The sequence below is a fragment of the Phanerochaete carnosa genome, assembly GCF_000300595.1.
Source record: "Phanerochaete carnosa HHB-10118-sp unplaced genomic scaffold PHACAscaffold_5, whole genome shotgun sequence".
Lineage (NCBI taxonomy): Eukaryota > Fungi > Basidiomycota > Agaricomycetes > Polyporales > Phanerochaetaceae > Phanerochaete > Phanerochaete carnosa.
This window is the reverse complement of record NW_006767632.1, coordinates 718,191-745,693: the sequence shown is the minus strand read 5'-3', so window position 1 is coordinate 745,693 and position 27,503 is coordinate 718,191. Positions and strand designations below refer to the sequence as shown.

Sequence of the window (27,503 nt, the reverse complement as noted above, 5' to 3'; positions counted from 1 at the left end):
GCTACACTTGCATAGGTTATCGGCCCACTTCTCAACGACGAGATCAATGATAGGACATGCCAACCTTCTAAAGGCGGAACCGCAAGCTTCTTACAAGCCCCACGGACACCTTCGTAGGTCTTACCCTCGCAGTACAGTGCTGCCTGGCAATACCGCTCCCGCAGCTTGTGATTGCCAGTGTTTGTCCTCCCGCAGCCTCCACTGGCTGATCGAGACTATTCGTGTGCCCGCAATCTGCGTACTATGCGTAGGGGACACCAGCAGGCCATAGAGATGACCATAGCACGATGCTTGAGGTACGGAGTGTTCAGATGCTGCCTAATGGCCGGTCCGTGCTCGGGATGTGATGCACGCATTGCTCCTTCCCTGTACGCATGAGTAGGTGCACTATCTATACACGTCCGAGTCGGGCCTAGTGTTTGGGACATCAATATTGTAAGTAAGAAGCTGCGGCCTCGCTTTTCTCTCGCGCATCAAGCAAGCGCCTTGCGTTGCTCAAGCACTGACATTTGTACCTCTCTTTTCAGGCTCAAGTAGAGCAGTAGGCTCACACAGGTTTCTCAGAGGCTAATCTGGCGCAATCCACTAGAGTGGGTTAGATCCCTGTAATAACTGTTTGTTTACTGTTTATAAACTGTTTATAAACGTTTACAACCATTTACTGTGTGTTTACAAAAAAAGTTTACACGTAAACTAAACGGTTGGAGCCTTAGAACTACCGAAGGTAAAAAAAAAAACTGGCCAACGCCGGGGTCGAACCGACGACCTTGGCGTTATTAGCACCACGCTCTAACCAACTGAGCTAGTCGGCCATATCATTAGTGGGAAAGACATTATACATGATACCATTATCAACGCACCACTCCTCGACACCCCCCACCGCGAACTACCCATGGGCCGTGGAGGCTAGGTTAGGTTCGTGAGTTCCAAAGCATGCTCACATACCCACAAGTTGATAGTGCAGATTATCCACACTCTCGTCCGTCCTAATACCCTAGCGCTCTATCCGACCCATTCGCATTACGCGAATTAATACCACATAAAATATACGAAGTGAGGATAAACACAGCGACCAGAGAAATGATTGCATGATTTAATGTAGAAGAGAAGAAGGACGGCCAAATCCATAATTCACAAGTACCTCTCAATCGTCATTCCCCGCTCCCCGAGCTTCCTGGCAAACGGTAAGAACCGTTCGTTCATAACGACACTGTCCCATTCTCGACCATGTAGGACTATCGTCTTCAATGCTGGGAAGAATGGCCGAGAAAACGCGGTGACATGTTCCGCAAGATGGCGCCAGAAGTCTGTGCCGTCCGCAGTGAAGAACTCGTTAGAGCTAGCATGCCAGCGTAGGGTGGTGAGGGAACGATTTGGCTCCTGGGGAACTTGGGGGGCGGCGGTGAAAAAGAGATAATATCCCAGCTCCTCGATGGCTGGACACCGCGCGACAACGTGCGAGACGAGGTCTAGGACATAGAACTTGAGGCCTTTCCCAAGTTCGACTGTGCGGATCTGCCCGCCGTAGGTCTCCCACAGCGGCTCCAGGAGAAGGGGAGTGCTGAAGATATCGATGACAATGTTGCGGAGGGCAGGCATGTTCCATCGCGTGACTTGCTGTAGAAATAGGAGGTTTATGCGCCTGATGCGGAGCGTAGTAAGGTGGGGAAGGGCAAGCGGCTGTCGCTCCATGAGGTTCAACCATAAGTCTCCGCCCAATGACAGGTAACGAAGACGTGGTGCCGCGCGGATGACCTCGGTCAAGGTATTCACTCCTCCGCTCCTCGCTGCTTCGTTGATATGCCACCAGTCTAAACGGCGTAACGAGCGAAGCGAAGGGCACTCTGCGGCGGGATAGTCGAAGATCATAACCTCAGCGCGCATGGTGCTGGGTCTGCAGAGGACCTCTAGCTCTGAGCAGCGGTGGAGAAAAGCTGCGGCGGCAGCGATATTGTGGGCGCTGTATGGCGTGCAGCTCGAGTAGGGGAGGCAGGCCCGACGGACTTTCCGGAATCTCTCCTCGCCAGCTCCGCCGGTATGCAGGGCGCGTTGAACCGCGGGCGCGTCCCGGACGGTGATATCCTCGTAGAGTAGATCTCGTGTGAGCTCCGTCCATAACTTGCACACGCGCACGAGCGTGCGCTTGACGGCAACGGCCTCCCTATCTACGCCGTCTGGATCTCCTGCTTGGAAGGGGATATAGTCAGTTACACAGTTCGAGAGAGTAGAGCGCGAGAGCGTCGCCCAACGAAAGATGCAGAGCCAGAGCTCAACGGGGAGCGTCGGGGGAGTCATGAATATCAGAGACATATGCTCAATCATCTCACTAATTATATACAAAGCGACAAAGCGGAGATGTGACGGAATCTCGGAGCGCATCCGTAAGGGCGGGACCCAGCGGGGCTTGCCGACTCGGCCCCAGGCGCGCCGCCAATATTCCAAGCTCATCTCGACCGTCGACGTCAGTTCTCTCAACGACGACGGGCGCGGCGTGCGCGACCGAGACGACTGCAACAGTCGGAGACTCTTGCGGCTGTTATTTATTTTTCATTTAATGTATGTCTTGTCCTTGCGCCGTGGCTGAATCCTTCGAAACCCCAGGGTTCACTTGGTCTCTGCTTTTATCCCGCTGTATAACTTCCGCATCTATCAGCCTCAAGTCTAACATTCACGTAGATATCGTAGCAGCACATCCCACTGTGTCTTAATGGACCCAGATATCGCCCAAATTCAAACCTCAGAGGCCCCTGAGCCTTCGGTGGAAGCGTCCGCAGCCCCTCCTCCAAAAAAACGCGCCAAGACCGCGAACATAGCTCAAATTCAAGGTGCTCTCAAGCGACGAGGGAAAAAGAAATCCCTCAGCCTGCTCACAGACATGCCTTTAGACGTGATCTTTGAGGTTATACCTCCCGCACCTGGATCTATGCTCCAAAACTGACGCATATATGCTATAGATATTCAGTAATTTGCTGCCGGGAGACCTCATCGCCCTTTCCAGAAGCAACAAAGCCTTCCGCACGCTGCTCTTTCATCGGTCTTCTATTACTGTCTGGCGATCGGCTCGCAATAACGTGCCCGGCCTTCCTGACTGCCCTCCAGAGTTGAGCGAACCAGCGTATGCTAATCTACTCTTCACTACCAACTGCCACGTACGACACCATGCCCATTCTTTCATACATCGTCGGCTCATGGTATCTTTGTTCTAGTACTGCGGCAGGCAAGGAACCCAAATTATTGAGTGGCTTTTGTTGACCCGGTGTTGCAAGAGCTGTCGCGAAAATCCGTACGCGCGCTGTGTCCATTCAACTAAATAGCCTACTGATGCATTTCCAGTGCCTTTTTCTTTGATGCCACTAATCACCCGAACGATCATAAACGAGACTGGCTAAGATCATACCTCCCATCGATAACTAGGGGCAGAAGTACGCTCTCACTTGCATGTATGCGTGTGTCGCTCAGTATCGTGAATAGATACTTACGTACGAATGAGCGACCTGGCTCCCTTCCTAGAGCAATGGGAGACTCAGGGAAACGATAATGGAGGAATAGATCATCTTCTGAAACGGTCCAAAGAGAAGACGAAGCTTCTGAAGCAGGTTAGAAGTTCGCGTTTCGGCGCCTCCAATCTTTGCTAACTGCGCTATGGCAGAGGCTTCTGCCCCATCAGCTATGGGACGAGCAAAGGAATCGTAATCGCGAACTGGAGCTGGATGCAATCCGCAAGCAGCGACGTCGCGCGTGAGCTCCCTACCCACTTCGCGTTAGTCCTACATGTTAATTTTTTTTCTAGCGTGTGGGATAAGCTGTCAGAAACTGGTCTGGGCGACGAGAAAGCCTTCCTCAACAGTTCTCAGAAAGACTTCCTAAGAAATATGGAAGGTATGAAAGAGCCTACCCCTCTTACAGAACGGAGTACGTCGTCTGTAATGTACGCTGCTCAACATCTTCTGACGCGTTTGTATATAGATTGGTTGAAGATCAAAGATCCCATTATCAGCTGGGTACAGAGGGCGCGTAGGGAACGGATACGAGAGCAACGATCGGCTCCGTATACCACCGCTATCAATGCTATACGCCCCCTTCTCGACGCTTATGGGCGTACCCGCCCGCTGACGGACTGTTTCCCGACTACCATGGATTTTTGCTGCATCCCGCAAGCCCGGGCGTATATCGATGAACTCGTTACCTCTGGTGCTGCACTTGACGCCGCGCACTTCACAGGTCTCATCCCCATTGCCATTCAGCAGTGGCACAACGACGCCTCGCAGCATCTTTATCCGCTCCTGCCTCCTTGGCTCATTGGCACGCGCCACCCGGATGTGCTGCGCTCCGCATTAGTCTGGTTCCACTGTGCGAGCAAAGGATCATATCCCCTGCCATGCAACGACACGACGATAGGATATCCGCGCATACTCGTGCATACACACACGCGACACGAGCGGCGGCGCGTGGACGAGCCCCAGAGCCCCGACGACGACCTCGCAAACGCGGTCTGCGACATCTACCTGTGCAGCTCATATATGTTAGACCCCGCGCAGCTCAAGGCGAACATTACGTTCGACCTGCACGCGAGCTTTGCTGCGGCGGAGATCGTGCAACTGTGCGGGCTCGATCCCTCCACGGCATCAGCGGAAGAGATGGACGAGCTTGACGCGCGCATCGCATGTGTGCCATGCAAGGAGATCATAACCTGGCGTAAAGCGGTACGTCCTCCACTCAGTCTACACTTCTTGTCTTGGTGCGATCCCGCACAGGTCTCCCACGTCTATAAACCCTGTCATGCAGGCCAGCGCGAATGGGTCCTGCTCGACGACGCGGATTGCGCGGCGCTCAAGAAACTCGAGGCAAAGGACAGGCCGAAGACAACGACGGGTACGTTCTGGTGCATGCGCTGCCGCCGGTTCGATCGCGCGATGTGCAACTTTTTCTTCTCGCACAAAGGCCTCAAGGCACTTAAGGCGCATATGGAAAGGGCGTGCGTACACTCATTGCTTCTTGGCTTTTCGGTATGTGCTGATTATTGGTCGGCAGACATGGTGTGGTACAGTTTAGGCCCAAATATGGTGTGGACTACTATGTCCCTGATGGCGAGCCGACGAACGACAACGAACGCCCGCTTCCCGTCATGTATAAGGAACTGGACTTTAAAGTGTCTACGCCTGAGCTAATTGCTCTCGGGTGGTAAGCAGAGTTCGCGTAGTGATTATGGTCTCTATACTCTAGTGCTCGGATGGTGTAGCTTACACCGTCATGCAGACTTCTTGTTACTAGGCTCCTTATTAGAGTACATGTATCAGTTAACTGCGTACAGTATAAGTATATATCCAGACAAAGCATCTGCGAATCCCTTTGAGGCTGCGCCTAGTCCATTTATCGATGCATCAGAGCTTGTAAAATACCAGAACCAACGCGTTGTCTCGCAACCCCGAGTGAACGAGCTGCAGTGGTCGTCAGGATTATCATTTCGTGCAAGAACAGGCAACGCACCTTTGGTCCATCTTCATCATGCTGAATATGCACCCATCCATCTTGGAGGTCCACCTCTTCGTCGAATTTCACCAGTACCTCTCGATACGCTAGGCCGGTGACTACCTCGCCGCACAACCCCGCGTCCTTACTGGCGATACTCGGCCCGCAGTGAAGCACGCGTCCCCGCGCCTCACGGCTGGTATTACACTCCGACTCCGCATTCGAATCCAAACGCACGGGCATGTATGCGTTAGTCGCGGCGTCCCACGGGTTGAAGTCGAATATCCGATCGGAGAGGACAGCACGCATTCCCGACAAGGCCAGCAAGTCCGCGCCTTCGCAGACTCGCGTGCGCTGCGGGCCCCAGCTTACCCAGGGATGCACTTCAGGGACGTCTACGCTTGGCTGGACAGAAGTGAACGTCGAGAGGGGCACGAAGAGCATCGCACCACCCGAATGGCGCACGGTCAAGCACAAGAGCGCGGTCTCAGGTGCGTGCGGGCTCTCGCAGAGGGAATGGTCTGGACGGGCCGAGAAGGTGAAGTACCGCACGCTGTCGGCCTTGGCGTCTGCATCTAGCTCAGGGAGCGCGAAGCGCGCAACGGGCGTATCAGTCCGCGTCGGCGCGGGGAACGCGGAGAGCGCGTAGACGTCGATGTGCGGCTGGCGAGGAAGAACAACGTGGGAGATAAAGAGGTGCGAGGTGGTGAGATACGCATGTTGGTACCAGACTTCGCGGTCGCTTGTCCATCGCTGCGGAGGTGTTAGTGCCCTGGATGATGTGATAGTGTACGAGAACATACCGCCCGAATCTCTCCCGTAGGCCAGTGGCACAGGTAGATGTTAAGCTCGTCGCAGGTATGGCCGACCTCGAAGATCAACCAGTCGCCGGATATCGACATACGTGCAAAAACGTCCATTACGCAGTTCTCCACTGCCGCATAGCCAAGGTGTGTCTCGTCTATTGCTCGCCTTTGTGCGCGGTGATGGCGGCGACCCGTTTTGAGAGAAAGGAACTCCAGCTGCCGAAAACCCAGAGTTTCATCCATTGCGACAACAGCGAGGAGATCCTGGCTCACGTCGACGCCGCGCGGGAGCACGCGCCGGTTCATCGACAGCTGCTCAAAGCGCGGTCCGGGATCTGAGTGTACAATAAAAAGGTCTGTGACATCAAAGGAGGAGCCAATAACCACACCACCAAAGGCGTCGCAGAAGGCGGATGGCGTAGGAGAAATCCAGTGCAGGACCTTTTCAGGCCGAGGGTCCCTCCAATTGCGTTGGACCTTGCGGAAGTCTTCGAACTTGTCGACAATGGACTTTGTTCTATCTTGCAGTAACGGGTGTCTGCTATACGCAGCGGCCTGTGTCTCCAGATAATATTGAAGTTCGGGCGTGTTTTTGATGATCTCCTTAAGCCTAATGGAAACCTAGATGAAACGTTAGGTACCCGCTACTTACCTCAGAGGGTAACAACAACGCACCAGACAACAGTTGCCTAGGTCTCTGAATTGCAGGTGAGAGAACACTATCACAAGCAGCTCTGTGGAGAGGTGTATCTCGTTGGTCGCGTCTGCTTGGAGCTCGCCGGTCGTTGCCGTTGCCATCTTCAAAAGTTCAGAGGTCTGCTGTATGCTAGCTGCAACGTAGTGGTTGCCGGAAGACAAGAGTTAGGTGTACCCTGGGTACTGTGACCGGCCACATTCTGGCCATAATTTGCTCTGGGGCACTGCCTTGCAGGTTCTCGAGACCGAGGTCGCGGCGGGTCGCGGGTTGGAGGCTCGGCCTGGCGAAGCGCCACAAAGCTTGCTTGGCGCTCATATTCTTATTTGGCCGTGTGACGACACGCCGGCCTCTCTTGCTCGACCTCCGCCGTGATGCACACATGAAACGACACATTGTCCTCACTGCCCTCGCCGTCCGCATCTGCATCGCACTCTTGACCCAGACATTCTTCCAACCCGACGAGTATTTCCAGTCTCTCGAAGTAGCCCACCAACTCGTCTTCAGCTATGGACACCTCACCTGGGAGTGGCTCTCTCCGGAGCCCATTCGTAGCATTTTGTATCCGGGGCTGAATGCACCGATATACTATGCGCTCAAAATACTACACTTGGATGGAACAGAATTGCTGGTAGGTGAGTATGCTTTGACCTCGCTTTGTATCTGTTTCATTCACATTTTGAACCAGATCTGGGGACCTAAGATCCTCCACGGTGCGCTGGCTTCCTTGACAGATATTTGGCTGTGCATCCTTACGGAGAGAGTTATTGGAGAGAGATACGTATCTATCGTGGTGAGTCGTGAGTCTCTAGGATTCGGGCTTTGTCGCTCATTTACAACCAGTTGCTGCTCTCCTTGGCCTCGCTATTCCATGGCCTCGCTTTGTCTCGTTCGCTGTCAAATTCTGCAGAGACATCTCTGACTACTGTCGCGCTGTCTTATTTTCCTTGGGATACACAGTCAAGTTCCTGGAAAAGATCGTTCAGACTATCACTGTCAATCGCGGCCGTGGCTTGCGCGGTCAGGCCGACAAATGCTGTCCTTTGGGTCTACATGGTAACTCTACTCGCCTGGGAATGTCGCAGGGACATCAAAGACATCTTGTATCTGGCGATTAACGTTGCATTAATAGGGTATGTTTCTTATTTCACTCATGCGTGGCACGTTTTAACACGATAATGAACAGGTCACTTGCTTTGACCACACTATGCGCTCTTGACTCCCTGTATTACGGGAAGCTCACAATCGCACCTTTGAACTTTGCACGTACGAACCTCTCGTCTGTGTCTCTATTTTATGGAACAAGCCCCTGGCATTACTATCTGTCTCAAGGGCTGCTTGTTCTTGCCACCATCGTGCTCCCGTTCTCATTGCACGGGATGCTGCTCTCGGTCGGTGCAGGTGGAACTCCGGCGTCCAAATCGCTTGTTGGGCTAGTCCTGTGGACAATCACCGTCTATTCCCTCGCAGGACATAAGGAGTGGAGATTCATACATCCACTCCTACCCATATTGCACCTATTTGCCACCCGCTCCATCGTCGATGTCTACTATCGTAAATTAGCCAAGAAAACTGCAACGAAGAAGCGCCACTCCAGGTCATCGAAACTGCCAATTTCCAGAGCTCATTTCCTCCTTATATTGCTCAACATACCCCCGTTGATCTACCTCATGCTCTTTCACGGCCGCGCGCAAATAGACGTCATCTTGTATCTTAGATCACTTCCCGATGACGCAGTGAGCTCTGTGGGATTTCTTATGCCTTGCCATTCCACACCATGGCAGGCGTATCTGCACAAGCCGACATGGTCGGACGACCAAAGGTTATGGGCCCTCGGTTGTGAACCGCCGCTTGGGTGAGTTTCCGGTCTCTTCATTCTCTGCATTACCGCCCCATATCTCTAATACACGGGGACAGTGGTGAAATCACCAAAGACTACAAGGACCAGGCCGATGTGTTCTACGACTCGCCCATGGCGTATCTCCGCACGCGCTTCCCTCCAAGTGTGGACCACTCCTTCCCGCCCTCCCCTCACCCGTCCAGCAGGCCTGGAGAACCGCGCGAAAGAAGGGACGTGCACGATTGGATGCACGAATGGCCTGAATACCTCGTCATGTTTGGCGTGCTCCTGCGTGAACCTGGTGTCGTGGATTTATTGAAGGAGAAGGGCTACGTGCCGGTTTGGCACGAGAACTACGGGTGGGAGGGCGACAGGCGGAGGCGAGGTGGTGTTCTGGTGATGAAGGTCGCGTAGGGAGAATTGGCTGTGTGAGACTTTTATTTCAGGAAGTTTCTACCCCTCCAGCGATGATCCGTGAAGAGGAGCGTCGGCTTTCGCCGCTCCGAAGAGCCTTGGTCCGTCAAGTGAGGACAAGGATAGTGAATATATATATATATATCATGCAGGCCTTTTCATCACACCAGCTGGAAATATTCAGACGGACGTCTGCACATTACTGGTCACAACAGGGCGGCGAAAGTGTGTGCGCATCGGTACTTCGCCGATCAATGTCATTGAAGTTTTGTACGACAGCTTGCGAGGGCTGGCCAATATGACGGAAGCCTTAGCCTCCACACATGGTGATAGCATACCTACAAGGCCACTGTGTGTGTTGTGGTCCTGTTGTCAGATATTTGCCACTGGCGATAACTTTCGGATGCATTAGGTCTGGCCTGAGACTTGCCAACGTTCAAAGTGATTCAGATTGCTGCTGATAACAAAGATGAGTAACCCCTAAGTCCGTACATCGAGGGAAACTCACAAGTTGGGGTGAACATGCGTCAGATGTGGTGTAGCGTGCATGACAAGTTCACAGTATAAGATAAGACCTCACGCATGGTGCACATACCAAGGTCCATAAGATGTCCGAATAGATTCTAGTCACATATTGTAAGACCTGCGAGAATCTTTCAAAAAACGTGGCGAGTAGCGCAAACGAGGCAAAAAATTTAGTGTACATAATGTAGTGCAGACCAACCGAGATCAACCATTGTAAGCACCAAGAGTTCGAGTATGGTGCTACCATGATCTCGCCGGCGGCACGGACAAGACATCGAATCAGTCCTACAGAAGAGTCTATAGATTAGGCAGAGGGAGGAATAACATCAATCCAATCGTTGTCCCAAGGGCGAGGAGTAAGAGGAGCATCCAGAGATGATATGGCGGCAGGGGGTAGATGAAAGGTGTCTTTTGCCAGTTCTTTCCAGGACGGAAGCGCGAAAACTTGCGGGAGTTGCTCCCATACTCTGGTACGCCCCTCGCTGATGCTCTGCGCTATTATGCCCGTGCAGGACGAGCAGAAAAGCTCCGGCAAGTCTTTCCCGAATGCGCGGGCTGATTGGAGGGGGTCCAAGTAGCCGTCCGGGCCCTGGAAATCGATGATAAATGCCAACCGAAGTGCGTTGCATCTCTCGGCCTGCTCGCATGCCCCGACTTCGAACATCTTGGTGAATACCTCCTTCCGACCCAACGTGGAGAGCCGCTGTTTTGCAAGCAAGAGCGCATGCTTCACTTTAGGGCTCAGAATGAGCGTTTTCGTGTAATCCTCGCCCCCAGAGAGGATGAGGTCTAGGACCTCGGTCTTTTGACCCGCCATGAAATGCAGAAGGGAGGGTAGGAAGCTTGGTGCCGCAGACTCGAGTGCAAGTTCAAGAGAGATGATGTGGTAGATGAGCCTAAGCTGATATGACTGAGGAAGGGCACCTCGAGAACGTAGCTCGTCAAAAGCGGCGAGCGTTGTGGGGAACAGAGGTGCGAGCGCGGTGGTGACACGTCGTCGGAGCTTGTGAGCCTCATATTTCTCGCTGAGTTTGAGAATCGCGACCGCCGCGCAGGGGTCAGCTATCAACGATTCAAAATGCCTATCGGGTTCAACAACTCAGCGGCAAGCTCTTCGTATGTGGACGGGCCACTTACTCTATGTCAAGCATCGCCAGCAGAAAGTTTCGAACATCTGTGGGGCTGTCTCCTCGCATGGCAATAAGGAGACACCCGTCATATGTATCCAAATCTGGAGGTCGTGGGGCTGCGAAAACATCGTTGAAAAAGGAAGAGTGCCTGGAGAGCACGCCCGCGTAGACACGAAATAGAGTTTTGTCGGCCTGTAACACCACAGTTCCGTCTTCGAACCAAACATCTTCACAACGCACTAGCTCAGACGTCTCTTCCTTATGGCTCATCGTGAGGGGTAGCGTTTAACGTATTTCGCAGACTCAAAAAAGTGCTAGCAATCATGATAGCGGTCGTTGCTTAGCGGACAGCCTTGAGCTCACGCTTGTCAAGATCATGTGAATTGAAGGCGAGCCTGGTGAGGTCGCGAGCGTGCACTAACAGTTATTAACAATAGTACTTACCAGTTTCCCAATGGCCGACTAGCTCAGCTGGTTAGAGCGTGGTGCTAATAACGCCAAGGTCGTCGGTTCGATCCCGGCGTTGGCCACTTTTTTTTCTTCCTTTTTCAGGTGTGCGCCACAAGGCATGGCTAGATATTAATAATTACACGTCGTGCACGTTTTGTTGCGATCGCCATTGTGACCTTTTTTTTTTGACTCATGGACGTGGATACCAGCGACCTGCAGAGGTGCGAAGATCTCTGGTTCGAAGATGGGACAATCATACTTCAAGCAGAGAACATTCTGTTCCGCGTGTACACTGGGATTCTGACCAGACATTCCCCGTTTTTCAAAAACCTCTTCACGCTACCGCAGCCCGAAGATGCTGAACAACATGACGGGTGTCCGTTAGTGAAGCTCGCAGGAGATAACGCACAGGACGCGCACGATTTCTTGTTAGCATTACACGACATCGAGTACGTTCCACTGCCTCTGCACACAGTGGCGAGGTGCTAACGAAGCAATCTGTAGCCCTCCGGAATCATTGATGACCAATGCGTATTCCATCGTTGCTCTCCTAGAACTAAGCGTCAAGTACGAAACCAATAGCCTTCGCCAGAAGATCGTGAAGACCCTTGTACCCTACTTCCCAGCGACGCTTTCGGCGTACGATATCCTCACGGACAAGCACAAGAACGACAAATCATTCATATATCCGTTCAGAACCATACCAGAAATAGTTGCCTTGGCAGCTGCTCTCGACAAAGCTGCACCGTCTCTACTTCCCTATGCCCTCCTGAAGCTAGAACGCTGTTCTAGCGACGAGACCGCTGGACCCATAATCGACGGCATCTACGCGCGGGGCAAACATATAGTCCTCAGCCCGAAACTTCAGCGCTGTCTTCTAAGAGGCAAAAGTGCACTTTATTCACGGGCTCGCGAATCCGTCCTGCCTCGGCTCTTCCAGATGGGCGATTGCTTCGGGGACTGCGACACCCAGCGATTGCAGTACTTGACGAAGCACACAAAGCCTGACGGGTTCCTGGATCCCCTTCCGAAACGGACCTTCAAGCGGTTTTGCATGGAATGTAGGAAGGCTCTGGAGGCGGACGCGGAGGAGGGGCGACAACTCGCTTGGGAGCAGTTGCCGGAAGCATTCGGTCTCCCCAGCTGGCAGGAACTGGAGAGCGCGACCACTGATGATGAGGTATGATACACCGAGACATACACGTTCTCGGAGGGTGGGCGTCCTCGTTTCTCTCTGGGGCGCTGTTCGACAGTCCACTGCAGACATCAGCTCTGCTCCAATATCAGCGGGCTGCCTGCCAACTGTTACAACACCAATCGATAACTTCTTCCTAACTACTTCCTATGCCTTCAGCCTCCGGCTATATCAGAACCTCCCGCGCATATACCATCATATTGATAAGAATACGCAGCCGCAGCCATTCAAAATTTGATGTCCCTGCTCCATGCTGTCGTTAAAAACACAACTGTTAATATCGCCGTGCATAAAGACAGACCAGGCATTGTAAGTAAGCGAGGATCTTGGTGTGCGATTAACATCGTTGTCTCGAGATCAGGTCCCGGATATTTTCATATTGTAACTCGAATGCAAGGTTTGGGACAGCAATGCGCGGTCTGTGTACCTACAGAAAGACCATATTGGTGAGAACATCGCAGGAGGGCAGGCATCATTGACGTACCAGCTGTCAACAGGATCGATTCAACTTCTTCCACTGAATGTGCTAAGGACGTCTGAAAGATACCGTTAGTCCGTAAGATAACCCACACTTAGCTATTATTCAGCTGCGGGGCCATTTTACAGACATCGCACGCGCATGGTTTGAGCCGGTAGCACCCGATGCAGCAAGTGTTGTCCATAGATACACCTAAAATACAACAGAATCGGCTTGTACTGATATCTTTCAAGCCCTCTCCGCCTTGAACCGCGACACCTTTTGTTTCCTTTCCATGCTCTGGGAGCTGCCATCTGACGCGCCCGAGGCAGTCGCCTCACGGACGGTCGGCTTCACCACAGCAGGCGGCTTTCGTTCCACCACACCAGCGCGAAGAGGAGCTCGAGTCACAGGAGACGCGGGTGTTGACAACAAGGACGAAGTTGGGCCTGAGACGGGAGTACCAATCACCGTGGACGAAGAAGAAACTGACGATGGCGAGACCTTAGGTGAAATAAAGGAAGGTGACTCCAAGATGACGCTGTGAAAGGGTACGCCCTGCGAACATCCAGAAGCTGCAGCAGGCTGAGTCGTCGTTTTGGAAGTCATCGGCCTGAAGGATGGTGACTCAACAACCATTCCAGGCGTCTGCCGCGGAGCGGGGGAGGCAGAAGCGGAAGGAGGGAGTGATCCCCCGGTGATGGATCGAGTAGTGGCTAGCTTGGGGAGCGGATGGCCAGACGAGGAGGTTTCGGGTGTGGTGTTGCCTGTCGGGTGCATCTTGGGTGACGAACGCTCGACAACATCAACGGGTGTAGACATGGCTGAGCCTAAGTTCGGGGATGTCTGTCCGCCACTTGTTCCTGGCTGTGAGAGTGCGAGCCTGAACTTGGATACCTTCAACCTCTTCGGCTCCTGGGTAGCATTTGATGGTTGAGTGGGGGTTATTGCGGTCCCTATCTCTATGTTAGCCGGTGTTGAACCGTTCGACATGATGGAGGGGCCAGTAGACTGGGCAGCGGCGAGGACCGGCAGCGGGCCTGCGTTCGTTACTTCGCCCCTCCGCAGCATTTCCAAGAACTGCCTTGCATCTTCGTCTTCGACGGTGATCTCGTCTTCACTCTCGCCATCCTGACCCCCAGCAAGCCGTCCATTTTCAAGCTTCCCCATACGTAGAGCGGTCTTGAGAGAAGCCGACTGAGATGATGGCAGAACGGCGGCTTCCAGAGAATGCGAGGCGAGCGAGCCGGTGTTTGGCGGAGGGTGTGCATGGCGATCGACTTTGAATCGCGAGACAGAAGGTTTCGGCGGAGCCGATGCGAACGTTGCCTCGAGTGGTACCTCCTGAGCGAGACGCATCAGACCAGTGCTCGACTAAGTAGCGGGAGTACACACTGGTTGATCCCATTCACCCTCGCCTGTGCCATGTGTGTGCGCTCGCATTGCACTCGCAACATCGGCGCCGATTGTCTTCCGCTTCTCGTAATATTCGAGAGCTACTTCGCGCTGGTGGGCGGCCGTGTCAAAATCAATGTCGTTCCATTCTGAAGGCTCTTCGTCAAAATGATGGTCGTCTTCGCTGTCAACAGACTCAGAAGGCGGTAAATGTGCGTCTCGACCATAGTCCTCGTCGGACTCAGAGTGAACTCCGGGGCTTTCGTGCTGATCGAAATCCTGATCCGAATAATCTTCGGGTTCTGATTCGTCGTCCGAGTCGCGAGGAGGCGGACCGGGTGAGCGCAAACCACCAGAGTAACGTTCGACCACGTGCATCTTCATGGTCGGTCTATCCGAGCGACCGTTTGCTGGATTTTTGCGAATAGTCCCAGGCACAACATCGCCCCAATCCACACCCTTTCCCTTATCGTCATTCGCGGGACACAGAATCTCCACAGGACTGGTCTCGGCGAAGCTGACCGACTTCTTCGGCTTCAATGGTTTCTGGGCGTCCGCAAACCGATCGCGTTCAACCTGTTCAGCCTTCTCTTTATCCGCCTGGTCTCGGCTTTCAACTACGCTTCTGATCAGGGCCCTGCCCAGCTTCTTCTGTAGCTCCCGAGCCTTCTTCAACTTGTCCATCTCTTCCCTGGCCGCCTCTTTCCGCTTGTCCATCTCTTGCTCCGTGCGTTTCCGAGACGCCTCAACATCGTGAGCTTCCTGCGCATGCTCCTCTTCCTCGAGCAGATTGAGTATGCGTTCACGTTCTCCTTTCCTGCGAGCCTTTTCTTCAAGAGAGAGCGTCCAGAGGGGAAGCAAGTCTGGATCGTCAAAGGTACTGTCGGGGTCAGGCCTGAAAGCGAAGTCGGCAGCAGTTACTGGTTCGTTAATTTCGATAATGGGCAGTCCCTCCTCGTCGACGAGCTGTATACATATTCCGACGATCATTGAACTGCAATTACGTCGAAGAATGTGGCGTACGCACTTCACCCTTCTCGTTGCGTCGTGTACCATCCTCCTGGGCCTCGCCTAGGATCTCGTCAATCTTATGAGAAAGCCTTCGGACTTGGTCATTAGTCAACTTCCCGCCATTTGGCTCGTCGGGCTTGCCGGGGGACAGCGAGTTTAAGAGTGCCTGTAAAGCTGCCATGCGTTAGACGCGAGCGAATCAATCATTCTGCTCATCATATGTCATACCTTCTACTCTGCCTTCGTTCAGAACTTTTGTCTCGTCAATATTGGCCATATTACGCTCCTCCTACAGCGATGAAGGTAGCAGATGGTGAAGGCCGAGTTAGGGTTGTGGAGAAGAGCAAACAGCGATGTCTGCAGGCTGGAGCAGTTGGAGCAGGATCGCGGAATCGCATGTAATTGGATGGTCACCGCCGTTTCGGAAATCGCCGAAAGCAATTTCTGCTCATCGTACTTACAGGTCGATCATCGCTTTTCCCTCTCTATCATCCTGTCCTTCGGCTTCACACATAGAAATGGTTGTGGTCCACGCTCAGCCCAGCACATCCTCCCCCGTAACACAGAAGAAAAACCGCCGAAAATTGCACAAAAGACACACGGCTGGCGGTGAAGATGCTGCAATGCGCGAGGTCGACGCTGGGGCCCCCGCCGTGAAACAGCCTATCTCTAGCGACGATGGTGATGTTATGATTGACACCGAGGATGCTGGCGTACTTGCCAATTCTTCTGCCCCCGCGTTTGGTCCACTCCCCGCATCGGCGCAGCGGACGACACTCAAGTCCGAAACGAGAAGAGTCCCTATACCCCCTCACCGCATGACCCCTCTCAAAAAAGATTGGGTGAATATCTTCGGGCCGTTGACAGAGATCCTCGGCCTGCAAGTTCGGATGAATGTTCAGAGGAGATGTGTAGAGATCAGAGTACGTGTTCAAGAACTACTTTGATAGGTCTTGTATGTGAACTCTGCACAGACGTCAAAGCATACCAAAGAGGTGGGAGCTCTTCAAAAAGGAGCAGACTTCGTCAAATCATTTGCCCTCGGCTTCGATGTCAATGTGAGTATTCCTGGATGTCGTGGTGCAATGGTGTCTTTAAAACTTGTATCCAGGACGCGATTGCGTTGCTTCGTTTGGATGACCTTTACCTTGACTCCTTCGAGATTAAGGACGTGAAGACTCTTCATGGCGATCATCTATCCCGTGCCATCGGTAAACCATGCCGATATTAAGCCAGGTCTTCTTCTCACCTGTTCTTCCAGGCCGAATCGCTGGTCAAGATGGTAAAACAAAATTTACGATCGAAAACGCCAGTCGGACACGAATTGTCCTCGCAGATACGTGCGTAAATTACGTTGTCTTGAACTGCTTTAGTTTTCATGGTGTGCTACAGCAAAATCCACATCCTGGGTTCCTTCCAAAATATAAAAATTGCAAGAGACGCAATCGTCTCGCTTATTCTAGGTTCACCACCTGGCAAAGTATACGCAGGTCTCAGGACTGTCAGCAGCCGTATGCGGCAGCGTGCATTGTAAATCCCGATGGTGTTTGTACTTTACGGTCACTATGCGATCTGAGGAGGTGTCCTCTGTACGTCCTACTTGTGAGAGTTTTTGAGAGGTGCGAGTGCATATCTCTGACGATGCATTTTTTTTTAAAATCTGAGAACTTCAATCAGTTCGTGTTTAATGTTATTGTTTTCCACGCAGATCCTTTGCTTGACAGGCTGCCATTTTTACCAGGTGTCTCATGATTGCGTTGAATTGTAGGATGGTGAGGCGGCTTCGGTCATTCCCGACCACAGTTCCCACGCACATCGTCCATCTTTGTTCGGATTGAGGTCTCCGTGCTCCCTTCAAAAGCTACCCTCAATCTCCTTTCACTGACCTCTTCAAAGATGGTTGTCCGCTCTTTGTTGGCTTTATTCACGCTGGTCGTCCTAATATCTGTCTCTTTGGCCTCTGAAAGCGCATGGAATGGCCACACCACCCCCGGTTCGACGAACCCCACCAGATTCTCTCCTTACTATGTCGCACCCGGCACCAAAAGCTACGATTCGAACTCTCCCCTGGTACACTACTCCTCACACTGGAAAGAAATTTTCTCGTCTGCATACATCCACAAGTCCGTTCGATCAACTTCGCACAAGGGGGCGTACATGACCTTCCGTTTCACGGGCACTGGCGTCGAGTGGTTCGGTAACACTGGCGGCAGACACGGTATTGCAAAGGTCTACCTGGATGGCAAGCTGATGGAACGCGTTAATACTTGGAGCTCGACGACTAGACGGCAACAACGCCTGTACTGGAACTTCAGCCTACCTTACGGAAAGCATACTATAAAAATCGTCAACACTGGTCAGAAACAGAACCACTCAAAAGGTACCAAGGTCGACGTGGATGCTATCGTTGTTACTCTCGGATCAAATCCTACACCCTCAAATCCTCCCCAGAACAACTACGTGCCAGTTCTCCAGAATGTCGCAGCGTCTCCGCAGAACGGTTTCCCCTCCGTCAACTTGGACACTTCTAGCCCATCGGAACAGTGGACACTCATGCAGAAGGGGAACACCGGTGTTCATGCTATGCAGCTCGCCGTTATCTCAGACTCGCACGCTATCATCGTCGACAAAGTCGAGCACAACCCTCTAACTGTCGACGGGCATCCTGCCTGGGCAGCGCTTTACAACCTTAACACGCACGCAGTGAGACCCCTACGCATGCAGTCTAATTCTTTCTGTGCGGGTGGGACCTTCCTCTCCAACGGGACCCTTATCAACGTTGGTGGCAATCCAGTCGTGGAAGACCACACGTCTGCTGCTGACTTTGGCGACGTCGACGGCCTACAAGCTGTCCGCATCTTCGAGCCCTGCAACTCTGATAATATCGACGACTGCGAGATGTTCGAGGACCACAGCCGCGTACGGATGGCTAGCCCTCGATGGTACAACACTGTTCTGCGCATCTCAGACGGCTCCGCTATGATCATCGGTGGGTCGCTCAAGGGCGGATGGATCAACAACGCAACGACCAACAACCCTACAGTCGAATATTATCCTCCCAAAGACATTAGCGGCTCTAATGGCATGCCCGTGAAGCTCCAGTTCCTTGTCGACACGCTGAACTCGAACCTCTTTCCTATTGCATTCTCGCTCCCAGACGGAAAAGTTTTCATTGCAGCTAACCAAGACGCCATGATCTACGACTGGCAGAGCAATACCGAGCGCAGACTTCCACAGATTCCTAACGGCGTGCGGGTCACCTATCCAATGACAGGCACCGGCTTGTTACTCCCTCTGACGCCAGAGAATAACTATACCCCGGAAATTCTTCTCTGTGGTGGCTCAACTGTCGACGACACGAAGCCAGGCTACGAGATTTCCTCGCAGGATCCCGCCTCGGCGCAATGCTCCCGTATGGTCCTTACTGAGGATGGCATCGCCGCAGGTTGGCAGGTCGAGCAGATGCCCCAGGCGCGCACCATGCCCGACGCGGTAATCTTGCCGACGGGCAAAATTCTCATTGTCAACGGCGCCGCAACTGGTATCTCGGGCTATGGCAACGTCATCAATCAAGTCGGTGCATCGAACGCGGACAACCCCGTTTTCACGCCCGTGCTGTACGACCCCGCGGCACCTGCGGGGACGCGTTTCTCGTCTGCAGGACTCCCTACTAGCGACATACCACGGTTATATCATTCCATTGCGACTGTGGTACCGTCCGGGAGCGTCATGATTGCGGGCAGTAATCCGAACCTGGATAGGAGTGAGATCAAGTACGGGACCGAGTACCGCGTGGAGTGGCTTGACCCGCCGTACATGGCCATGGACCGCCCCACGCTGGACAATGTTCCAGAGAAGATCGGCTTCGAGCAGACCGTGCAGTTCAACGTGAAGCTGCCGTCTACAGCGTCTGGGAACGTGAAAGGTGCGGCTGGCTCTGGAAGAGCTTGAAGCTTGTTGAGACTCACGCACACCGTTGCAGTCATCCTCATGGACTTCGGATACGTGACGCATGCCGTACATGCCAACTCTCGTTACGTGGAACTTGCGTCCTCCATCGATGGCGGCCTTGTCACCGTCGACGGCCCCACGAACGGTAAAATCTACCCACCAGGCCCTGGCTGGCTCTTCGTGGTAGTGAGTGATATCCCCAGCAAAGCAGTCAAAGTCATGGTTGGCGACGGACGCGGTCCGGAGGTGAATGAAGCTGCGATAGCGAAGTAAGCTGCCCATCCTGATAGTTATAGGACCCAGCCGATACTGTACTGACAAGCTTTCCTCTGAAGCGTGCTGGCGAAGACCAATGCAGACCAATATGACGAGGAAAAAAAGGAAAAGAAGTTTAATGACGACTCTGAATAGACGGCCTCCTGGAGCGATCTTTCTCTATAGCATTTTCTAGTTGCATGTTACCTTGTCTCGTCCTGTAATGTTTTCTGAGCACATATGTCGCGATTATGAACCATTAATAAAATCATCCGTAATAAGCGAATCGGCAAATAAATGGCCTAGCGAATATGCAGGGTAGAGGAAGACAAGACCCGTTCTACAGCCTTAGTGAATTGTGTACTTGCCGTAGCTCTTCTCGGGATCATATACCTAGACCGTGCACGTTAGGAGCAACGTACATGTAGAGTTTGGCTGTACATACCTCCCATCGAGAGGCTGGGAAAATATGCTTGTTGCGCTGGTACCAGCTCCGCTCCACGACCTTCCCGGCGTGTGATTCGTCCTTCTCAACAGTAGCGTCAGCCAGCAGCCGGACATCGTCGTGAACGTCGAAGTTGAACAGCGGGCCTGACTTGCCACGAGCCTTGTTCACGATAAAATCGTAGAACGTGTAGTGCTACAGCAAAGTGGTTAGCTAAAGCATGCCAGCATGGTACGAAGGGGCCTTACATGCGGAACAATCAAGTCCTCCTTCACATACATCAAGTTGTCGACGTTGACGCCCCGAAGTTCCGGGAACTGCTGGCGGCACTTCTCCAAGAAGGCTGCAATGTCATCCCCCTTCTTGCACTAAACAGGTATCGCCAACCATTCATGTGCGCGTATCTGTGTGGTGAGCTACAGTATACTAGACGCATGAGAGGACGTTTACCACTACACTCTTCCGGTGGCCGCTTCCGTCCCAATAGGAGTAGGTGATCTCTATCTCTTCTTTCTTCATGTCCTCCTGCTTCTGGAGCCATTCCTGCCTAAGCTCTTCTCGTTGCTTGCGCTCCAGCTCTTCGCGTTCGCGGTCGGGAAGGAAGGAGGTGTCCACCTCAGGGTTCTTGCGCGACTTGGGGCGCTTAGCAGGCTTTTCACCATCCGCATCCTCGAATGTTGGCGGGCCTGCGCTGTCTTCGCCGCCTTCTTCGTCCAAGGCAAACGAGAGTGTGGACTTAGCGACTTTCTTACGCTTCTTCACCTTCTTCTGTTCATCCCTAAACAGGTTCTCCACGTCCTGTAAGCCATCATACGCGCATACAAAAGCGTTCCAGGCGCATATAGCTGCAGAACGATAACTTACTTGAGCTCATTGGTCCGTGCTGCCTCACGGGCTTTGGCCTCTTCGAGCTCCTTGCGTCTCTGCTGGAACTCCTCAAGCTTCACAAGACCAACAGTGCTCTGCTTGAGCGTATCCTCCATCGAGTCGTTCTGCCCGACAAAGCGGTGCGCAGACGGCCGTGCCTTCTCGGTCTCGTGGATGAGCGACTGCTTCTGTCGCTCGAACTCTTCACGCATCTGGTTGCGCTGCTTCACCAGAGCGTCTTCGCGACGGCCCTCTGCCTGGCTGTTCGACATGTTGAAGTGTTGCGCGAAATGACGAGATGAAAGAGATGGTTTGGCTAGCGGAGAGTTGGTCTGTGGTTGTATGAAAGAGAGTCGCGCCTGCCTGCGGAGTTCCAAAACCTTCTCAAGACAAACCTCCGAGCGCTTCGGGACTTCGGAACGCTGTGGCAGTCGACGACCAACCATGCATATCCTGGGTATATTACTGCCAGAGAGCCACCTGGCCAGGGTTGGTTTTTAATGATTTACCATAATGCATGCTTACATCTTTGTGTAGCATGCCCTGCAAAATTTCTTTGGTATTGGTCCCAAGATTGCCCACCGCATTTGCGCGCGCATGCAGATTCATGACCGTTGCAAGGTTCGGGATATCACCCAGCAGCAGCAGACAGCCTTAACGGCTTTCCTGTCGTCTCCTTCGACCTATCCGCAGGCACAGTGTCTCCCCCTTGCGTCTGCTAAATTCAGGGCACCTAGTCTTGCGAAGCCTTCACTGCCTGCGCCTGCACCCGCCCGTTCGGTCTCGCAGGCCGAGTCCAAGAACCCTCTCGTCAATCTCAAGATTGAGGTGGAACTCAAGAGGGAGATTAGAGACAACATCCAACACCAGCGTTTGATTGGAAGCTACGTTGGTCGTCGGCATGCCTCGCACCTGCCCGTCCGTGGACAGCGCACTCGGACGAACGCTCAAATCGCGAAGAGGCTCAACAGGGTGGATCGTCACATATAGACGAAGGCTTCTCAAGTATGTGCAATTACCCTACAATGGTTTCTACCCTAACTACCTTCTCTGCAGAATGTTCACGTCCGATATTATACACTGGACAGTCCGTCATACTAGTCGTCTCCCACAGGGACCTCTTCTTCCAGATACTTCACGAGTGTAACGCGAATCTCCGTACTCTCATCTCCTCTCAAGACGTCTGATGTGAAGGTTGCCTGCACCTGCATTTGTATCTATGACGGCTGTCAGTCAGTCCACAGCTCGCGACACGGGAGCGGGTAGAGCAGCGTACCATTTCCAGGGCACCGCGGATGACTCCACACAATACATTGCTGAACCAAAGGCCACCTTCCAGGGCCTCCTCTGGCAGCTCGACAAATTCTGTCAGCGGGTTTTCGTCGAAAGTAAGAGTGAAGGATGTGCTGCTTGTCGCTTGCTGCGGCGTCGCGGCATTCGTTGGTGACGTTGCAGCTGATAGGGCCTGTCCATGAGTGACTGCAGGACTGATATTGAGGAAGGATTTGAAAGCGACCTGTAGGAGGTGCACTCATGAGAACTTTCGTCTCAACATAACCATGAATTGGATGTACCTTGCCCACTACTTCTCCCACCTCTCTAAAGTCTGAGCACCGTCCAAGGTTGCTCTTGGCGAGGACGTCCTCGATGAGCCGCGTGCCAATATTGTAGCCCATCTTCTCGAGCTGCTTGTTCACTTCGTCATAGTCTTCATAATCTTGGATAAGCTGCACGACCAGTGCACCATATGTCAGAGCAAACAGTTCTGCATTCTACCACTGCCGTCAGGTTTAATGGCATGCAACGCGGAGGCACGAAGAGGGTGTCAACGTACAATCTTCTCGGTGCGCCCCTTCCAGAGGTCCTCGCCGATGGCCTTGTACTGCTTACTCGTCGTCGCCATTGCTCAAGCTCAAGTCGTGTCTATGGGCGTTTACTCGCCGAACGCTGTTTCACGCGAGAGCCGCATCTCGTTCCGCGACTCGCACCTTCGCACATCTCCTCTCAGGCTGAATGCCACCTAAACGGCCTCGGAGGACGTCTCCAGCCACACACGGCCTACACGCTGGCGAGAAGCTGAAACGTACGAAACTATCCGGCAACGAATACCTTGCATGGAGCTGGGTCGGTACGGAGGTCACGGATGCCGTTGATATTACCTCGGAGCACCGTCTTGCGACGTGTGGGTTATCTAAGAAGAATGGGCATTGTTTCTGCGTGAACAAATACGCACCTGCCACGTCCCACGGACCACCTATCAAGGAGGAGCCTAGCAAGCCTCTAGCTAGTGGCGAGCTGGAGGACGATGTAATAGTAGTTTCGGACGACGAGCTGCTAATTTGCGACGCCAAAACGTGTAAAAGTAATCCGAACTGTCTGAACTATCTTGGTCAAGAGAGATGGCAGAATGAAGGTATGTCTGGCACGTCATACTACGTATGTCCTGCATGTGTCAGAACGGACATATAGGCAAAGCAAGGGACGCGTTCTTCAGGGCAGTAGAGCTCGGCCTAGACCCTACACTTGATTTCCGAGCTTCAGGAAGCCCTATTGGTTTGAAGGTGCGCTCTCTTTTGCTATATACGCACTCTGTACCCAAGTTCATGATCAGGACGTCACGTAGAACCTTGGAGCAACATGCTACGCGAATGCTTTCTTGCAGGTATATGGGATCACTCTAACATGTACGACATTTAATACTGAACACATATGCAGGTGTGGTATCAAGATCTACCATTTCGTGCCGGTGTATACCAGTGTGAGCCGAGTCCAGACAAGGAAGACAAGTTCTCGGTCAGCCTTCTATATCTCGTCGTAATTCTTGTCGTCTTAATGAAATTATAGGAGTCCCCGATCTATCAACTCCAGGTGACATTTGCTGCCATGCAGATGAGCAAGCAGGCAGTCTTCAATCCGGTCAGACTTGTCGAGAGTCTGAAACTTCGTGCTACCGAGCAGCAGGACGCGCAAGAGTCAGTATACGTGACATGTTTTCCTCATATTGCTAACTGGTCTTCATAGATTTTCGAAGTTGTTCATGGCCCACCTCGATTCGGAGTTCCATAAACAACCTAACCCCGTTCTGAAGAGTCTTGTCGCAGATCAGGTTTGAAAGACTCTGTCTTGATATATGCGCACATACTCACATCTTGTTAGTTCCAAGGGAAACAAGTATACACAACTGTATGCTCTAAGTGTCATACCCGGTCGGAACGTGAGAGCGAGTTTCTCGAGCTTGAGCTCACGCTTGCGGTATTCCGGCATCTGAACTAACAGTTTGGCTGACACTGACAGTGGGGATGTAGAATAATGCAAAGCTGGAAGATCGCCTTAGTGCTTCACTGGCTGCTGAAGAACTTCAAGGCGACAATCAGTACGCGTAGCGCGGTCGCATTCATCGACGGTTGTTGATCATACTCCGTAGGTACCTTTGCTCACGATGCGACAGCCTTCAAGATGCCAAGCGCTTCACCGAAATCCGGGAACTGCCTCCAGTCCTTCACTTCTCCCTCCTGCGCTTCGTCTATGACCTGTCAACAATGGAGCGCAAGAAGTCGAAGCACGCCGTGCTATTTCCCGAGACCCTTGAAATGGACAAGTTTTTCGGTGGTGGTGATCATGTAGGCAAGAAACGAAAGTGCTCCGAAGGTGGCAAGGGTATATACTACTTGAGAGGTGTCCTGCTCCACAGAGGCGCGAGCGCGTATCATGGACATTACGAGACCCAGATCTTCGACATGAAGTGAGCGCAGCCACTCTTGTGAAATATCTGCTGCTGATCCCCACTTGTGCGCGAAGGAACAAAGCCTGGTATCAGTTCAACGACGAAGTGGTTACCAAGCTGGGCTCTCTGAGAGCACCGCCGAAAGCAATGAAGAAAGACGAGTTGAAGTCTACGAAGTATATCTAGGGATCTCGCCAACTCGTGCATTTGCTAATTGCGACACCACAGATCCAGAAAAGCGAATGATAAAGCGAGACCGTCACAGGTAACACCTCCTAGGGCTGGTAGCGACATAGAAATCGTCGAGTATGCTGTAGTCCTTCCTCTACGTAAATCCCTCGTTGACGACCCGAACAGGAAGTCTAGGCCTAAGGAGAAGCCACCGCCCCAAGAAGCTGCTGAGTCAGTACCTCGCTGTGTTCATGTTGACGGCACTGCATATTGACGATGCAAATAGCTACATCTCATCCAGAGATGCCTATATGCTCATCTACGCTCGTGCCCCGGACAACATGACTGGCCGGCCGAATGGTATTCCTGACCCTCAGCCACCACCCCGGGCGCTGCAGGTAGTTGAGGAGCTGAATGCGACTCATGAAAAAGCCTGCGAGGAATACTCTGACCAGTATATAACCATCTCACCCGGGCATGCATATATCCAACATCGCTGATGCCTTTGTCAGGGAGAAAGCTGCTGAGGAGCGCTTCCAGCAGACAAGATGTATGGTGATGGACATATATCGCTCATGGAGCTTGTCGCACGACGATGAAGACTCTGTTGTATGCAGCAAGCAGGCATTGGAAACATGGATGTCTCGGCATCTGACCAAACCCAAGGACCAGAAACCGGAGATGATCAACGAGGGTACATTGGCTCTTTGTCGTGAGTTGCGAGCCGGACGTTAACTGCATTGTAGAGACAGACAACCGCACAATCCCTAACGGAGATATTACATGTGCTCATGGACGCCTTGACCCAAAGAAAGCTCAGAATATGAAGCGTCTCAACAGGGTCAGTGAGTTTCTTATATGTCATGAATGTGAATGAACTTTCTTCAGTCAGCGTATGATCGCATGTCTACTGAGGGTCATTGCAATTTCGAGCCGTCTTTTTCCCCGGCTGACGTTTGTCCAGAATGTGTTGAAGAAGGCTTCCGAGGTCGGTCAACTAATTCCGAAACTGTTACCGAATCTCATCTTTTGTTCTCAGATCGCATATATTCGGTAGAACATCCAAGGCTCGTGTCTGTGTTCGATGAAGTGGCACCAGTGAACGAAGGCGACTCCGCGTTCTGGATCTCGAAACCGTGGCTGAAGGACTGGAGGTCAACCAAACCGAAGATGCACATATCCTCACGACCGGATCCGCCTCCAGACGATTCAGAGTATACTCACCATGTGAAATGTGAACACGGTGGGCTGACGCCAAATGTTATCTCGCGCAAGCGAATATCCCCAGCGGTATGTTGCCGCCTATACTCCGGGATACTACACTGACTCCCGAATCAGGCCTACGAGTTGCTAAAGGGCGTTTTCCCCGCATGGACAACGCTCTCAACGGACTCCGATACATGTGCTGTCTGCGAAGCGATGGTGCAGATGTCGCGAGAAGATAAGCGGGGCGCAAAGATCCAAGCGGAGGATGAGAAGGTGCAAACCGTTCCTTTTTATTTTGACCGCCTGCCCGTTAATCCTCTCGTAAAACGCAGGCGAAGCTTCGCCACATGCACGACCATGCGCTAACAGGCAACAACGCTCTCCTTGAGGAGATTCCTTGCGCGCTTGTTCCGGCTCCTTTCATCCGCGCATGGAGGCAATGGTTATTTCATCCTGCCAACGAGAGGCCGGAGAGCGTCGATACGCGGCAGTTCATATGCGAACACGGGCTTCTAGCCCTCGACCCAAACACCCCCGGGGATCTAGATGGTGTAGCAGCAATTATCAGCCGCGATGACTGGGCGGTGCTGGAAACCTTGTAAGACACCAACGACGGCGTCTATGCGCGTTAGGAGCTAACTCGTGAACAAGATATTCATGCGGTCCGTTGATCGCTATAGAACATGCAGATGGCGCGTGGAGACACGACCCTGCTGTTTGCAAAGCGTGTCGTCTGAAGTGGTACGTAAATATAGGTCGCAGTATCTTGCTGTTGCTGACGAGTAAGCTGCAGCAAGTCCGCTTACGAGAAGACTGAGCTAACAATACGCGTCCTCCGAGCTGATGATCCTACGCCAACTCCGGAGACATACGCTGAACAGTTATCTCAGCCTGCAGAAGCGCGACCGACTGTTGTCACGTATGGATCGAAGAAGATTGGAAACCTGCGTCAGTCGAAGCGAATACGCCAAACAAGGGAGCTCGGACGACGGAGGAAGCTGATTATCACACCAGACATGACTGTCAAGGATTTGAAGATTCAGGTTCGGTGCCTTTTGTTTCAATTTTGTCGCAATCATGGACTAACGGTTGACGGGCAGATACAAGCAGAGCTCGAGATTCCGACCATCTCGCAATGTCTCTATTATCATGGCAACGAGCTCGAGAACAGCGCAATGACGTTGGGGTCGCTAGGCGTGTTGTCCAATGACACCATGGACCTAAGGGAAGAGTCCGAAGATATTGATCTCCTAGGCTCGGGATCGGATGCGGAGCCAACAACTAGGAAGAAGGAAGGTCGAGGCTTTGGTGGTACCCTTCTCGGGTACAGCAGTTCATCCAGCCCCCCGCACACACCCTCGCAACATGCGGACGAGCTCCCTAGCAACACGACGATCAGTTGCCCTGCTTGTACGTACGACAACGCTGCAGACGCGTTCGCGTGTCTCATGTGCGAGACGATGCTAGACGGAGCGCCAGAGTAATGATACTCCACTTC

The 27,503-nt window shown here is 52.7% G+C and overlaps 12 protein-coding genes and 2 non-coding genes across 14 annotated transcripts; 7 read left to right on the top strand and 7 right to left on the bottom strand.

The window, feature by feature from the left end:
* Window positions 1-738: 738 nt before the first annotated feature.
* On the bottom strand, window positions 739-812 carry PHACADRAFT_t67. Its single transcript has one exon. It is a non-coding gene; the product is annotated as a tRNA-Ile (tRNA).
* Window positions 813-934: 122 nt separating this feature from the next.
* On the bottom strand, window positions 935-2,322 carry PHACADRAFT_255580 (uncharacterized protein; the record flags this gene model as incomplete). Its single annotated transcript, XM_007395434.1, has 1 exon — window positions 935-2,322. A coding segment is annotated over exon 1 (661 nt), but the record flags the coding sequence as incomplete, so codon positions are not given.
* A 329-nt stretch (window positions 2,323-2,651) lies between these two features.
* PHACADRAFT_208680 (uncharacterized protein) lies at window positions 2,652-5,458 on the top strand. The gene is made up of 10 exons (XM_007395433.1): window positions 2,652-2,899; window positions 2,955-3,149; window positions 3,207-3,283; window positions 3,334-3,422; window positions 3,472-3,596; window positions 3,650-3,738; window positions 3,791-3,912; window positions 3,967-4,703; window positions 4,755-4,975; window positions 5,032-5,458. The coding sequence occupies exons 1-10, from the start codon at window positions 2,708-2,710 to the stop codon at window positions 5,183-5,185; spliced, it is 2,001 nt and encodes a 666-aa protein (XP_007395495.1). The 5' UTR covers window positions 2,652-2,707; the 3' UTR covers window positions 5,186-5,458.
* PHACADRAFT_195181 (uncharacterized protein) lies at window positions 5,382-7,073 on the bottom strand (the record flags this gene model as incomplete). Its single annotated transcript, XM_007395432.1, has 4 exons — window positions 5,382-5,438; window positions 5,488-6,222; window positions 6,273-6,896; window positions 6,951-7,073. The coding sequence occupies 4 exons, from the start codon at window positions 7,071-7,073 to the stop codon at window positions 5,382-5,384; spliced, it is 1,539 nt and encodes a 512-aa protein (XP_007395494.1).
* A 265-nt stretch (window positions 7,074-7,338) lies between these two features.
* Window positions 7,339-9,265, top strand: PHACADRAFT_143155 (glycosyltransferase family 22 protein). The gene is made up of 4 exons (XM_007395431.1): window positions 7,339-7,762; window positions 7,813-8,102; window positions 8,156-8,824; window positions 8,887-9,265. The coding sequence occupies exons 1-4, from the start codon at window positions 7,352-7,354 to the stop codon at window positions 9,221-9,223; spliced, it is 1,707 nt and encodes a 568-aa protein (XP_007395493.1). The 5' UTR covers window positions 7,339-7,351; the 3' UTR covers window positions 9,224-9,265.
* Window positions 9,266-9,801: 536 nt separating this feature from the next.
* Window positions 9,802-11,218, bottom strand: PHACADRAFT_120225 (uncharacterized protein). Its single transcript, XM_007395430.1, has 2 exons — window positions 10,886-11,218; window positions 9,802-10,830 (listed from the first exon to the last, which is right to left on the bottom strand). Exons 1-2 carry the CDS (start codon window positions 11,146-11,148, stop codon window positions 10,053-10,055), a joined length of 1,041 nt encoding a protein of 346 aa, XP_007395492.1. The 5' UTR covers window positions 11,149-11,218; the 3' UTR covers window positions 9,802-10,052.
* A 116-nt stretch (window positions 11,219-11,334) lies between these two features.
* Window positions 11,335-11,408, top strand: PHACADRAFT_t83. The gene has a single exon. It is a non-coding gene; the product is annotated as a tRNA-Ile (tRNA).
* Window positions 11,409-11,506: 98 nt separating this feature from the next.
* On the top strand, window positions 11,507-11,819 carry PHACADRAFT_255576 (uncharacterized protein; the record flags this gene model as incomplete). The annotated part of the gene is made up of 1 exon (XM_007395429.1): window positions 11,507-11,819. The coding sequence occupies exon 1, from the start codon at window positions 11,521-11,523 to the stop codon at window positions 11,815-11,817; it is 297 nt and encodes a 98-aa protein (XP_007395491.1). The 5' UTR covers window positions 11,507-11,520.
* Window positions 11,820-11,822: 3 nt separating this feature from the next.
* On the bottom strand, window positions 11,823-15,569 carry PHACADRAFT_255574 (uncharacterized protein). The gene has a single exon (XM_007395428.1). It carries the CDS (start codon window positions 15,363-15,365, stop codon window positions 14,355-14,357), a length of 1,011 nt encoding a protein of 336 aa, XP_007395490.1. The 5' UTR covers window positions 15,366-15,569; the 3' UTR covers window positions 11,823-14,354.
* Window positions 15,570-16,153: 584 nt separating this feature from the next.
* PHACADRAFT_255573 (uncharacterized protein) lies at window positions 16,154-16,983 on the top strand (the record flags this gene model as incomplete). Its single annotated transcript, XM_007395427.1, has 5 exons — window positions 16,154-16,309; window positions 16,361-16,444; window positions 16,498-16,597; window positions 16,648-16,726; window positions 16,779-16,983. Coding segments are annotated over 5 exons (561 nt in total), but the record flags the coding sequence as incomplete, so codon positions are not given.
* A 255-nt stretch (window positions 16,984-17,238) lies between these two features.
* On the top strand, window positions 17,239-20,001 carry PHACADRAFT_143144 (uncharacterized protein). The gene is made up of 2 exons (XM_007395426.1): window positions 17,239-19,311; window positions 19,369-20,001. Exons 1-2 carry the CDS (start codon window positions 17,283-17,285, stop codon window positions 19,608-19,610), a joined length of 2,271 nt encoding a protein of 756 aa, XP_007395488.1. The 5' UTR covers window positions 17,239-17,282; the 3' UTR covers window positions 19,611-20,001.
* Window positions 19,941-21,176, bottom strand: PHACADRAFT_28210 (uncharacterized protein; the record flags this gene model as incomplete). Its single annotated transcript, XM_007395162.1, has 5 exons — window positions 19,941-19,985; window positions 20,038-20,232; window positions 20,286-20,405; window positions 20,488-20,815; window positions 20,902-21,176. 5 exons carry the CDS (start codon window positions 21,174-21,176, stop codon window positions 19,941-19,943), a joined length of 963 nt encoding a protein of 320 aa, XP_007395224.1.
* A 163-nt stretch (window positions 21,177-21,339) lies between these two features.
* PHACADRAFT_255569 (uncharacterized protein) lies at window positions 21,340-22,816 on the bottom strand. The gene is made up of 6 exons (XM_007395425.1): window positions 22,739-22,816; window positions 22,479-22,676; window positions 22,181-22,420; window positions 21,961-22,121; window positions 21,442-21,909; window positions 21,340-21,393 (listed from the first exon to the last, which is right to left on the bottom strand). The coding sequence occupies exons 1-4, from the start codon at window positions 22,805-22,807 to the stop codon at window positions 22,002-22,004; spliced, it is 627 nt and encodes a 208-aa protein (XP_007395487.1). The 5' UTR covers window positions 22,808-22,816; the 3' UTR covers window positions 21,340-21,393; window positions 21,442-21,909; window positions 21,961-22,001.
* A 101-nt stretch (window positions 22,817-22,917) lies between these two features.
* On the top strand, window positions 22,918-27,489 carry PHACADRAFT_94093 (uncharacterized protein; the record flags this gene model as incomplete). Its single annotated transcript, XM_007395424.1, has 21 exons — window positions 22,918-23,317; window positions 23,374-23,495; window positions 23,528-23,566; window positions 23,620-23,697; window positions 23,749-23,876; window positions 23,926-24,010; window positions 24,061-24,156; window positions 24,210-24,277; window positions 24,329-24,646; window positions 24,703-24,795; window positions 24,857-24,968; window positions 25,036-25,253; window positions 25,312-25,508; window positions 25,552-25,640; window positions 25,688-25,787; window positions 25,839-26,089; window positions 26,138-26,278; window positions 26,338-26,603; window positions 26,657-26,746; window positions 26,799-27,048; window positions 27,106-27,489. 21 exons carry the CDS (start codon window positions 22,918-22,920, stop codon window positions 27,487-27,489), a joined length of 3,525 nt encoding a protein of 1,174 aa, XP_007395486.1.
* Window positions 27,490-27,503: the final 14 nt, after the last annotated feature.

What these genes read in the sequence shown, in the direction of transcription:
- PHACADRAFT_208680 (XM_007395433.1), top strand. Translation starts at nt 2,708, where the DNA reads ATGGACCCAGATATCGCCCAAATTCAAACCTCAGAGGCCCCTGAGCCT. An exon ending in AGACGAAGCTTCTGAAGCAG is followed by an intron (nt 3,597 to 3,649) that starts GTTAGAAGTTCG and finishes GCGCTATGGCAG; the next exon opens with AGGCTTCTGCCCCATCAGCT. An exon ending in AAGGCGCATATGGAAAGGGC is followed by an intron (nt 4,976 to 5,031) that starts GTGCGTACACTC and finishes ATTGGTCGGCAG; the next exon opens with ACATGGTGTGGTACAGTTTA.
- PHACADRAFT_143155 (XM_007395431.1), top strand. Translation starts at nt 7,352, where the DNA reads ATGAAACGACACATTGTCCTCACTGCCCTCGCCGTCCGCATCTGCATC. An exon ending in ATTAACGTTGCATTAATAGG is followed by an intron (nt 8,103 to 8,155) that starts GTATGTTTCTTA and finishes GATAATGAACAG; the next exon opens with GTCACTTGCTTTGACCACAC. An exon ending in GGTTGTGAACCGCCGCTTGG is followed by an intron (nt 8,825 to 8,886) that starts GTGAGTTTCCGG and finishes ACACGGGGACAG; the next exon opens with TGGTGAAATCACCAAAGACT.
- PHACADRAFT_120225 (XM_007395430.1), bottom strand. Translation starts at nt 11,148, where the DNA reads ATGAGCCATAAGGAAGAGACGTCTGAGCTAGTGCGTTGTGAAGATGTT. An exon ending in CTGGCGATGCTTGACATAGA is followed by an intron (nt 10,831 to 10,885) that starts GTAAGTGGCCCG and finishes TGAACCCGATAG; the next exon opens with GCATTTTGAATCGTTGATAG.
- PHACADRAFT_255574 (XM_007395428.1), bottom strand. Translation starts at nt 15,365, where the DNA reads ATGATCGTCGGAATATGTATACAGCTCGTCGACGAGGAGGGACTGCCC.
- PHACADRAFT_143144 (XM_007395426.1), top strand. Translation starts at nt 17,283, where the DNA reads ATGGTTGTCCGCTCTTTGTTGGCTTTATTCACGCTGGTCGTCCTAATA. An exon ending in AGCGTCTGGGAACGTGAAAG is followed by an intron (nt 19,312 to 19,368) that starts GTGCGGCTGGCT and finishes ACACCGTTGCAG; the next exon opens with TCATCCTCATGGACTTCGGA.
- PHACADRAFT_255569 (XM_007395425.1), bottom strand. Translation starts at nt 22,807, where the DNA reads ATGGCGACGACGAGTAAGCAGTACAAGGCCATCGGCGAGGACCTCTGG. An exon ending in TGGGAGAAGTAGTGGGCAAG is followed by an intron (nt 22,421 to 22,478) that starts GTACATCCAATT and finishes CACCTCCTACAG; the next exon opens with GTCGCTTTCAAATCCTTCCT. An exon ending in TCCGCGGTGCCCTGGAAATG is followed by an intron (nt 22,122 to 22,180) that starts GTACGCTGCTCT and finishes CAGCCGTCATAG; the next exon opens with ATACAAATGCAGGTGCAGGC.